This window comes from Chiloscyllium plagiosum, unplaced genomic scaffold, assembly GCF_037043375.1.
Source record: "Chiloscyllium plagiosum isolate Xiang-an unplaced genomic scaffold, Cpla_swu_hap1 HiC_scaffold_24, whole genome shotgun sequence".
In the NCBI taxonomy this organism is placed as follows: domain Eukaryota; kingdom Metazoa; phylum Chordata; class Chondrichthyes; order Orectolobiformes; family Hemiscylliidae; genus Chiloscyllium; species Chiloscyllium plagiosum.
Window position 1 is genome coordinate 19,137,321 of NW_028270162.1, and position 12,242 is coordinate 19,149,562.

Consider the following 12,242-nt stretch of genomic DNA (forward strand, 5'->3'; position numbering starts at 1 on the left):
ACAATAGATCTCAAATGTGTTACTTGGAGACTTAAAAATATGACCCTTTGAGCCAGATACTTTTTGGGAAAAATGCAGTTAGGATTTATGACCAGAACAACGAAACAGCTTGGAAGCTCGTTTTAGATTGAGCATTTAAAGAAATGAAATATGTTAGAACTTCACTTTAAAAAGGGATGTCCTTGAAAGCCTCATAGCTGAAGACTCCCTGAAAGCATGTTTAAAACAAATGGATCACATTTTTTCACTGAAATCTGTCTCATTCTGGATAAGTCAAACATATAACCCTGTTAATAGTTATTTTTAGATTAATGCATTTTTCTGTGAGCTCTCCAACTGATGACTCTGGATTTGAAAGTCTTCAGAATTTTCATGTACTTTTCTGGATGTACCTTTATTTTTCTATGCACCCAAAGTTGTGCATCAGTGGGTTTTGACAGATTCATGAATTGTCAGTATTGTTGTCACTTGATGGTTCTGGATGTCTCCCTCCTGACTGGGATGCTTAGCGGAGAGTGGCCTGTCTGCTCCAGATATGTAATGAGAGGTGGAAATGATTTTCCTTCATAAATAAATTGTAATATAGTGCAATGATGTGGTCAGCATATTACATAATGTAAATGATCAATACAATTATCTATTTCATATGGTAGTAACATACTAGTACTAAACCAACAGTTGGACTAATATTTAAAGTATGAAGTGCTAAAGGATTTTCATTTTCTTGTGAGTAGAATATCAGGTTTTGTGTTTAATGCTTGGTTGTTATGTTTATCTCTGCTTTTAAAAAGAAAAATCTATATTAGAGCCTGTATCCTTGGGTTGAATTCTGTTGAATTATTCTATTTCGTTAATAGATGATTGCCGCTTCAATTATTAAGCTGTAAAAGGGATCAAAAGTGTTCATGTCAATAGCCAATAAAAATTGGTGTAGTCTTGATAGGTGATCATGCTTATATAAAATTTTATGACATATGAAATGTTTTATTGTCCTGTAGATCACAAACTAGCTGCATTGGGCCATCCATTCAGGAATGTTTTGCACAAAAGAGAAATAAGGTGCTACCTTGGTGTTGAAAATTGCATTGTGGAAAGCTCACTGCAGTTCAACAGGATATATAGAGTTTAAAATCTTTGTAGATATGTGCTTACATTTTCTGAGCGTGAAATTATCTGTTTGATTTTGTTTTCTGATTGCGTCTCCTCTTGTCCCACATCATCAACATCCACAATGACAACTGGCTGGTTCAGACTTGTTAGTACACTGAGAGGAGAAAACTATCTGCTGATGTTATTCCCACGGATACACCCATTCCCTGTGAGAAAATGTTTGAGCTGTTTGCTTTTTTCTCACAGATGCTTAGCATAGCCACATACATCTTGCGTTGGTTTTGTATTTTGCTGGTCTATGCTAAAATCTGGATTTACTGTTTTTTTACTGTTAGCTATGGATCAACTGAATCTTTTACAATTAAAATATTTAGAAATCCAAACGTAGCCACAAACTCTGTTTCGTCCACATTTTTGTCATAATCCTCCTAGGAGTGGTCTTGGGCTGAAACAGGTTATTTGCAATTTTGATCTTTTGACCACTCATCTACTCTGTAATATCAACCCTTACTGAAACCTCTATAATATTGTCTGACTCTGCTGTCTCAACTTATTTGCTGCTGAAAACGTTATCCATGTTTTTAGCATCAAATGCAGCTATTCTAGTATTCTCCCATCTGGCCTGCCATCTTCCACAATGAACAAACCTGTTAATTCAAAACCTTGCAGTCTGCAACATCTTTGCATCAAGTCATCCATTACTCCTGGGTTCTTACTGAACCATATTGGATCCCCAGTCCACTGACACTTTGGCTCTAAAATTCTTCTCCTCTTCACATCCATGAACAACCTGGCAGATGTGATGTAATGTTGATAAACGTGAGGTTATCCATTTAGGAGCAAAAATAGGCCAGCAAGTTATCTGAATGGCAATTAGATTGGGAAAGGGAGAGGTGCAGCGAGATCTGAGTATCCTTGTACACCAGTCACTGAAAGTAAGCATGCAGGTGTAGTACGTGGTGAAGAACGCAAATGCATTCAAGTACAGGAGTGGGGTTGTCTTGCTGCAGTTGTACAGGGCATTGGTGAGATCACACCTGGAGTATTGTGCAGTTGTGATCTCCTTATCTGGGGGAGTATGTTCTGGCTATTGAGGGAGTGCAAAGAAGTTTTACCAGACTGATTCTTAGAAAGGCAGGATTGACAAATGAAGAGCGGCTGGATCAGTTAGCACTATATTCACTGGAGTTTAGAAGAATGAGAGGTGATCTTACAGAAACCTATAAAATTCTAATAGGATTAGGCAGGGTAGATACAGGAAGGATATTATTCTCTATGATCTGAGTGTCACAGTTTAAGAATGACAAGTAGGCCTTTTATGGTAGAGATGAGAGAACTGGTGAGCCTGTGAAATTTTCTACTACAGAAAGTAATTAGAAGCCAAATCATTGAACGTTTTCAAGAAGGAAATAGATGTGTTTCTAAGAGCTAAAGGGATCAAAGGATATGGGGAGAAAATAGGAACAGTGTATTGAGTTGGATGATTAGCCATGATAATATTGAATGGCAGAGAAGGTTGAAAGGGTTGAATGATCAGCTGCTGCACCGATATTCTGTTTTTTTCTATTCTCCTTTTTCTCTTACCAATAATGTTGGTTTAGATAAAGTGCTAGTTAAAGCATTACTCTTGTCCAAATTTCTGATGAGTGCAAAGTTGATTTGGGCAACTTCAGATTAAATATTTGAGCTATTAATTGCATTTACATCTGCATGGATGTAAATGTGATTACTATGCAATAAAATTTAATGTTATCAATGCTGTAAGGGTGTGAGCTTGCAACATACATGATGATTAATGCCATCACTTCCATGTGACAATTCCCCATCTCAAATTCACACTTATAAGGAAAGTGTTTAGATTGTTCAATCACAGTGGGAAAAGAAACATCAAATATTTGTGCTTTTGAGCAACTTGATTGGGTATAAGGAAACACTTCGAAATAAATTGCAGTGATTAAACTATATACCATTTTTAAAAAGAAACATTATTTTGGTATGGCACTTTTGGTAAAATTAAGCATTTGACATTCACGTTTTTTAAAAAAAGCTATCTTTTAAAAGCATAATTTGTATTCATTTTATAATGTTCAAACTTGAGTGTTCTGACTTTTAGATTAGTGCAGTCTATGCTAAATCTATTCTTTATTGAATATAGATGTCTGCCTTTTTTATTGATTGCTTTGTCTGTGTAGGGGAAATTTACTTTTCTGACTCTTGTTATTTTCACTGTCATTGTTAATCTTGATTCCAATGGTGGAGCATTAGCAATAAACTAAATGAATCAATTTTGAAATCTATTTTAACAGTTGTTAAAATCTTGAAAGGCCTTGTAAATAAACTATATGAAATCTGTTGGGACACAATGCCAGAGTAGCAAGAGATGGAGAAATTGCTGATCAGACTTTTGTTGGCACTCTTTTGCTGTCATTATAATTTAGTGTTCAGCTTCTTATGTAATTCGAAGGATACAGCAAACGCAACTTTTCTTTTTGTTAGAATTCTAGCCACGACATCTTTTATTTTTCATTTTTTAAAGCAACATCTTTTGTACACTTAATTTGTACTTGAATTCAAGTTTTCTTCTTTGCTAAAGGTGCTGATTTGTTCTGGGATTTAGCTGCTATTCCTTTGTTTAAAATCACATAACACCAGGTTTATAGACCAACAGACTTATTTGGAAGTTCTAGCTTTCGTAGCACTGCTCCTTTATCAGGTAGCTGTGAAGTGGGATCATAAGACACGGAATCTATAGCATGATCACAGTGCCATGCAACTGATACAATATTTCTTTGTGTTAGAGCTTAATGAATTTCAGTCAGTTGCAAGGATTTATCATACATGATCCCAAAGTGGTTCCGAATTGATATCAAGATGAATAAACTTTCTAGAAATGGGCACTTTGTAATAATGAGGCATATAAATGTCTTTTTTTGAGACAGGTGGAGGAAATGTTAATGTTCTAAATCATCATTCTTTGCTGTTGACCTCGGAGCCAGTTTTGGCACTTCACCAGTTCTCCTGGCTCAGGTCAACCACATTACTTGAATGAATGTTTGCCTTCCATTAGAATATCTCTTGTTATCAGTAAGCATTTGACTGTAGGAATGAATTGAATAATCATATTTTCATCCCAGATCTATGCAATTAGTCTTTCTAGTATGGAATAATAGGACAGCAATTAGGAGCAAGAAACCCACAATTGATCTTCCATCTTCCTAGCTCAGTTCCTTTGCATAATCTGAGAATAACTAGTTTAGTAAAGAGAAATCTTAGGAACTACTGTTATTGTTGGTAACCATATGGGCATTGTTTCTGTGATTCCAATTCTCCTTGGGGCAATACTGTTGAGCAAAGAAACAGGCCATCCACTCCAACTGATCCATGCTCCACATAAGCCTTCTGTCAACCTCTGAATAAAGAATTATTTCCTAAACACTCTATTGAGCATTTTGATAAACGTCTTTGATAATCTATTCCAATTTCGATCTTCCATACCCCAGCCCTTGAAGTGGAATGAAGTGAAGTCTCTATCTACCCTATCAAACCTTTCCTAATCTTCAAAGACCTCTATCAGGACGTTCCTCGGCTCCTTTTTCTTCCAGAGACTAGAGCTTCAGGTTTTTCAATCTTTTCTCAGTTCCAGTGTCATGTTCTAAAACTTTTTTTTTCAACTTCTTCCAGTGTTTCTGTATTTATACTTTTACCAATATGAAGAGCAGAATTATGCACAGTACTGTGGTCTAATCAAGGTTTGATTCAAGTTCAATATAAAGTGGTCTGCCTTTCACTTCAGGTAGAATTGAACCCTGTGCAGTTTTGTTCTTTTATAGATGCTTTTGGTTCTCTACCCCATTTATAGTTTTGTTTTCCAAGCAATATATGGTCTCTTTAATTTTTCCCATCAAAATCCACCGCTTTGCTCTTGCCTATGTTAAAATGAATTTGCCACTTTGTTCTAAAAGGTTCATATATTTTGTAGCTTTCTTGTTTAGTTTTAACTACACACTAAACTTGGTGTCATCTGCAAATGGAGATTTGAAAGAGTATTCTGAATGAAATATCTGAATTTAAAATGCTTTACCAGAAGCTTCTATTTAATTATGTTAAGCATTACTCCAGAGAGATTCAATTTCTAGGCCTTCACTTTAAAAAGCCATTCTCTAAATAGATTGAAAGTAAAGAGGTCCTTCCTATATTAAATCCAGGGAATAATTTATATAACAATTCTATTTACTTTCCAGAAAAAAATCAAAAATGTTTATCATCTGGAAAGTGATTACTGACAGCTATATTTAAAATTCTTTCATTGAAGATGTGCACACCTCCTGTGTCCTCACCCCAACAAACTCCCTCCCTTGCAATGCATAATCTCTGGCATACAGTGAGGTGTTAATGACGTGGATGTGAATCTGTACTGCTTTGGCGGTCAAATTTATACTGTGGGGAACATATCAATCTGACTGTAACTACATTTTTGGCGAGTGAATTTTGCACCTAATTATTTTTAGCATTAACCAATTAGATGTGTTGAGAATTTGACAGTTCTGTGAAGCTTTAGTATAGGTTGAGTTGTAATTTTCAGTTTTGTGGAAATGATTCAAGAATCAAAAATGGACAATTTTCAAAATGTACGTGCAAAACTGGACAATAATTCATTGAGAATCATCTTGGTTCTGTTTCTCAGTTGAAATGTTTCAGCATTTTAATTAGCTTTACTTTAATGGGGTTGTCAGTTGTGTACCTGAGGAATGAATTTGGTGTGATGGAGGGCTGGAATACATACTATATTTAATAGGTAGGTACACTTTTAAGAATGCCTTCAGTTATTTGAAGTATGGTCAGCACTTAGCTTTGGACTGATAAGTGGTAGGTAAGATTATGCTCTGAAGGTACCAAGCCAGGACCATCTCCAAAAAGACAATATCAAGCCACCTCTCGAAGACCTTTAATGAAGACGTGTTCAAAAGGAATGGGTTGAACCTGAACTGGAAAGGGATCAATATCCTAGCGGGAAGATTTGCTAGTTCTATTTTGGGACCCTGTAAACTATTGGCGGTGAGGGGTTTCCTAAGTAGCAGTGGAAACATAAAGACAGTTGAGGATGATTCTGAATCAGAAAAGAGCAAGTCAGAGAACGAGGCTTGTTCTACAAACCTATTTGTAGTCAAACCACTACAAATGCCGGAGGAAAGATCACAGAAGCGCTTCACAGGAGGCTCCCAAGCACTGAGAATGTCACCTAGACAGGGGACGAAACATCTGCAACACAAATTCCCAACTCGGTGAACAGAACCACAACAACATGTCATAGCTATTATAGAAACATGGCTGAGGGAAGGATAGGCCTGGCAGCTGAGTGTTCTGGGTTTTTGATGCTATAGAAAGGGAGGCAAGAGGATGGAGAGTGGGGTTTGTTTTTTATTAAAGAAAGCATTACCACTGTAATTTAGGATATTTCTGAGGGATTGTCCAGTGAAAATATATGAGTTGAAATTAGAAATAAGGAAGGGATGATCACCTTGATGGGATTATACTATAGGCCCCCCACCAGTTAGAGAAATTGAGAAGCAAATATGTAAAGAGATCTCAGATATATGTAAGAATAATAGGGTTGTAATAGGAATTTTTAATTTTCAAAACATTGACTGGGACTGTCATGATGTTAAAGGTTTGGATGGTGAACCCACCAACACACTAAAACAGCAGCTAATGAACTTGAAGGACACTATACAGACAACAAGCAAAACTAATGTCATTTACAAAATACCTTGCAAGAACTGTAACAAACACTACATTGGACAAACAGGCAGAAAACTAGCATGATACATTAACATCAGCTAGCCACAAAAAGACATGACCCACTCTCCCTAGTTATCCTTACATATGGATGAGGAAGGATATCACTTCGACTGGGACAAAACATCCATCTTGGGACAAGCCAAACAGACATGCACAAGAATTCCTAGAAGCATGGCATTCCAACCGGAACTCTATCAACAAACAGATTGACCTGGATTCCATTTACCACCCCGTGAGAGAAAGAACAGGCAATGACATCATTATAGGAAATGATATCACCGCAGGAAATAACATCACTAACTCAAGGAAACCCAAACATATAAATAGAAAGCAGGCTACACCATTGGTGCTTCATTTGGAGGCTCACTGAAGATGTTACCTAGTATGGTGATGAAACATCTGAAAGCTATATTTCTAGCTCGGCGAGTAAACACACATCCAGAACCTCAATCTGAGTGACAAATCTTCTCAAAACTCGCTAAGAGAGATTAAAGCGGATGCAGAAAAGAGGAAAAAGAAATGTATTCTGAATTGTTTGAGAGTTTATACTATAGATTCAGATGTATGGCCTGCATTGATTGATTCTAGCCATCCTGATTTCTCTCTCAAGTGGCCCCACCTCAATCATGTTTATGCATGCTATTATATCTGTTCAGTTCCAACCCCATTCCTTCTTTAAAGTAAATCATTCTTTTCACATCTGCTGACAAACCTTAATGTCTTCATTCTTTTGAGCTGTTCTGTTTTGAGTGTGCACAGTTTCCATACCCTTCCTTTACTACTCCTACTCCTTCAGATGTCCCCAGGCTTCTGAACTACCCCATGCACTCAGGCTGTTGTCATTCACTGTTCTCTCCAACATGCTAATACAACTCAAAACTCAGACTGCAATTGTGCCAGATGTTCCAAAATTGTACATTCCCATACCAAAGAGTGCTTGACTACTCCTGGGTTCAGATTCTTTAAGGTACTATGTCCTTCCTCCCATAATACAAATTCAGCACCAGTTGTTCATATAGCTTGTCCCTCCTCCATCTCTCTTTTGACTCTACCTTTTGTCTCAATGCTTCATGTGGGAGAACATAGAATCATAGAGATGTACAGCATGGAAACAGACCCTTCGGTCCAACCCGTCCATGCTGACCAGATATCCCAACCCAATCTAATCCCACCTGCCAGCACCCGGCCCATATCCCTCCAAACCCTTCCTATTCATATACCCATCCAAATGCCTCTTAGATGTTGCAATTGTACCAGCCTCCACCATGTCCTCTGGCAGCTCATTCCATACACGTACCACCCTCTGTGTGAAAAAGATGCCCCTTAGGTCTCTTTTATATCTTTCCCCTCTCACCCTAAACCTATGCCCTCTAGTTTTGGACTCCCCGACCCCAGGGAAAAGACTTTGTCTATTTATCCTATCCATGCCCCTCATAATTTTGTAAACGTCTATAAGGTCACCCCTCAGCCTTCAACGCTCCAGGGAAAACAGTCCCAGCCTGTTCAACCTCTCCCTACAGCTCAAATCCTCCAACCCTGGCAACATCCTTGTAAATCTTTTCTGAACCCTTTCAAGTTTCACAACATCTTTCCGATAGAAAGGAGACCAGAATTGCACGCAATATTCCAACTCTGGCCTAACCAATGTCCTGTACACCCTCAACATGACCTCCTAACTCCTGTACTCAATACTCTGACCAATAAAGAAAAGCATACCAAACGCCGCCTTCACTATCCTATCTACCTGTGACTCCACTTTCAAGGAGCTATGAGCCTGCACTCCAAGGTGTCTTTGTTTAGCAACACTCACTAAGACCTTACCATTAAGTGTATAAGTCCTGCTAACATCTTTGAAAACTTCTCCCCACATATATAACATCAGTGTTGCATGCCAATTTATTAGTTCTAACTTCCCTTGTGATTCTTTGAGGTGAATTTGGTAAAGAAATATTAATGACAATCAAAAGGTAAATGATCTGATGGAGAAGCATTAAAAGAATAAAATAAAAACTGGGATAAAAGCTGTACCTGATATTGATGTTACTTGTCGTGTGTGTGGGATATAGAAAAGAAATAAGAGGCATGGATAAAGTAGACGACCTAAGTAGACAAAGATTTAGAAATTGGGATAGACCATTGCTGATCAGATTTTCTTTCCACCATAAGCGGTGTCAGAGATAAAATGGGAAGTGGTTGAGAACTCTGGGTCTGTACTCCGTGCAGTTTAGAAGGATGGGGGGAGTAGATCTTATTGAAATGTACAGAATACTGAGAGGCCTGGATAGAATAGATGTAGAAATGATATTTCTACTCATGAAAGAGACTAGGACCTGAGGGCACAGTCTCAGCGTAAAGGGATGACCCTTTAGAATTGAGATGAGGAGGAATTTCTTCAGCCAAAGGAAATTCGTTGCCACAGAAGGCTGTAAAGGCCAATCACTGAGTGTATTTAAGACAGAGACATAGGTTATAGGAAGAGGACAGGCGAATAGGGTTGCAAACTATATCGAATGATGGAGCAGTCCTAATGGGGCAAATGGCCTAGCTCTACTCCTGTAATTAGTGCTTTTATGCTCTAGTTTATTGTGACCTGCATACTGTGGCACTTGGTCATTTAAAATACTGAATCATGTGCAGAGTATTTTATAGACTAAAGCTGATCTGGGCAAATCTTTCCAACCTTTGCGACTAGGGACAAATCCTCTATTGATGCTATTATTCTCCCTTTTAACAGGAATCTTCTATATTAGATGAGTACGCAATTAACTGGACTCAGAAGCTGGGAGCTGGGATCAGCGGGCCTGTACGGTAAGAGAAACAATGCAGGTACAATTGTTCATTGTTCACATCTTTTGGAGACTGCTGACTGCATCAAAGTTAACCTGACATAATAACAGGTGTCAATAAAGCAGAATATGTGAAGTTTGTACCAACTTATTGTGTACGCATTTTCTAATTGGAGTTGATAAAGGAAAATGAACAGTGTTTGACATTTTCATGGTTTTTCCCCTTGACTGTGGAAGTCACCCTGAGGTGTTTTGTGTAGATCTTGTCTTGCTGACGATGCATGTCTGTCTCTTGTGGTAGTTGTGTATCTAGCTTGAGAAAGAACAATTTACATTTAATTAACACCTTTTCACATAATGCCTAGACAAGTTATTCAACAGCAATTTATCAAAGCTTTTAAAAACTTATTCCTTTTTCTTTCCTATGGCATTGTTACTACTGTGAGTCCAGTGAGAATACTGAATATGAGGAGAAGATTACAGATAACTGAAATTCTTCAAGTTTAAGTTAAAAACTTGGGGGGGGGGGAGCAGAATATTAGTCTGGTAACATTAAGTAATTACTCTAGATTCTTTCATTTGCATCATTTGATTCCACTATAAAATATGAGGGTTTTGATCCTCTCTTTAGTGCCAACTCCAGTTCATTGGTTTTGACGCACAGCAATTTTTCTATGAGGGATCATTTCATTTTGTGCTAAATTTTTTTAGTATCCAGGCATGGCCCGTGGCCATCACTGGTCAGACCAGAGTGTATTGCCCATCCCTAATTGCCCTTGTAGGCGGAAGTGAGCTGCCTAGGTGAACTGCTGTTCACTATTTTGTTTGGTGTGTGGGTAGTAAAATCCATAGTTACAAAGAATTCCAGGATTTTCACCCAGTGACCGTGATGGAATGGTGATTGTTCTGATCTGGACCTATGTGTGGTTTGGAGGATCGCTTGCAGGTAGTACTCTCCCCAGATATCATCTCCTATTTATAGGTAGTTGGGGCTGTGGATTTAGAGGCTTTGTTGAAGGATCTTTTGTGAGTTTTTTGCAACCAACATTGGTAATGGCTAGCATTTTAGTTTAGTTCCTTCCCAATTTGAGTTCATTCAGCCTTTCCCAAGATTTTCTTTTGTTTAGACCTGAAATATACAGCTTTAGCATTAGTACACACTGGCTATCTATTTGGTGTATAAAACTCATTTGAGACTGGGAGCTTATATGGTTATGATGGATGTATACTTCTCCCTGTTATTTAATGCTTTTATGCTCATTCATGGTTACGTTTTGTTGTGCAGCAAGCAGCCATGACTAAAGATAAATGAATTTAAATAAGAATTTGAGCCTCAATAGGAATTGAATAGTGATTAAGTGTGTGTTACTGTTTTAGCAATAGCTTATTATATATAATTTGCATCAATGCAGAACTAATGTTAATGACCTTCATCACATTGTGGACAAACTGTACAACCAAGTGGAAGTAGTGGGTTGAATTTAAGGCTGAAGTAACAATTCAAATTGTGTTTTGTGGAAAAGCAGACACTCCAACATTTGATTTCTGATCTGTGCTGAATCAGCTGATCTTGACCAAACAGCCAGTTCGGGATCTGCAACTGTGTTCAGCACCCCTGGATATATGATAAAATTTAAGCTTGGTTTTCCATTCCTAATAACTGCAATTCCAGCAAGAGTACAAATGGACTGGACTGCAATGCCACATGCCTGAATGACTATTCATGAGTATTTATTAATCAGTAGCCCGTTCGGCAAGATACTGGAGGGTTTTCACCCCCATAGAACTGTACCTCCACAGCAGGTACTACACTTTGAAAAGAGATTAAATTGGAAGGAAGGAGAAACCAGACATTCATTACCTAATCTTTCATTATCTAGTGTAAACCTGCATGACAGTGTGTTTTGTAACTGACTCCCTGTACTACTTATTGTGATTTTAAATTAAGTTTGAGCATCAGTTTTAATGTGCAGTAGCGTATAGTTGCTGAACCAGGCTGCCTAGGATTAATCTTTTTAATATGTTTCTGATGGGAAGATATTCAGTGATATAATCTTGGAAATAATACCATAATAATTGCAATGGCTGAACAGACCCATCATCGCTTCCTCAGGAAAACCAAGGATGGGCAATAAATGTGGTTTTGTCAGTATTGCCTACATCCTGATATGCACAGAAGTTTTAAATATATTTCTTATTTTAGGAAAGAAGCATTATTAAAGTGCTCAGATAAAAACTGAGAATTGGTTTCTAACACTGGCAAGTGTCTGTGTGTGTGTGTGTCTGTGTGTCTGTGTGTCTGTGTGTCTGTGTGTCTGTGTGTCTGTGTGTCTGTGTGTCTGTGTGTCTGTGTGTCTGTGTGTCTGTGTGTCTGTGTGTTGTGTTTGTGTAACTGACATCTGGGAGCTCAACTGCATAATGAGCAGGACTGCAAGACAGTTAGCCCTGTAGCTTTGCATCTCAGCAGAGTCAACACCAAGAGGAAGAAGAAAGTGGAGAAAAGGAGAGGGAGGAATAAAACTACTGTATTGTCATAGTATTTCCAAT

At 37.9% G+C, this 12,242-nt stretch overlaps 1 protein-coding gene across 3 annotated transcripts in view; it reads left to right on the plus strand.

Moving 5' to 3' along the window:
- The window catches only part of mapkapk5 (MAPK activated protein kinase 5), a 70,288-nt gene that overhangs the window by 588 nt on the left and 57,458 nt on the right, over nt 1–12,242 (plus strand). Inside the window, exon 2 of one of the 3 annotated variants that reach the window (XM_043715550.2) lies at nt 9,644–9,717. In XM_043715550.2, coding sequence (XP_043571485.1) covers nt 9,644–9,717 — 74 coding nt within the window. Of the gene's footprint in view, nt 1–9,643; nt 9,736–12,242 lie in introns of those variants that run through there. The other 2 variants (XM_043715551.2, XM_087999959.1) reach the window with 2 other exon arrangements.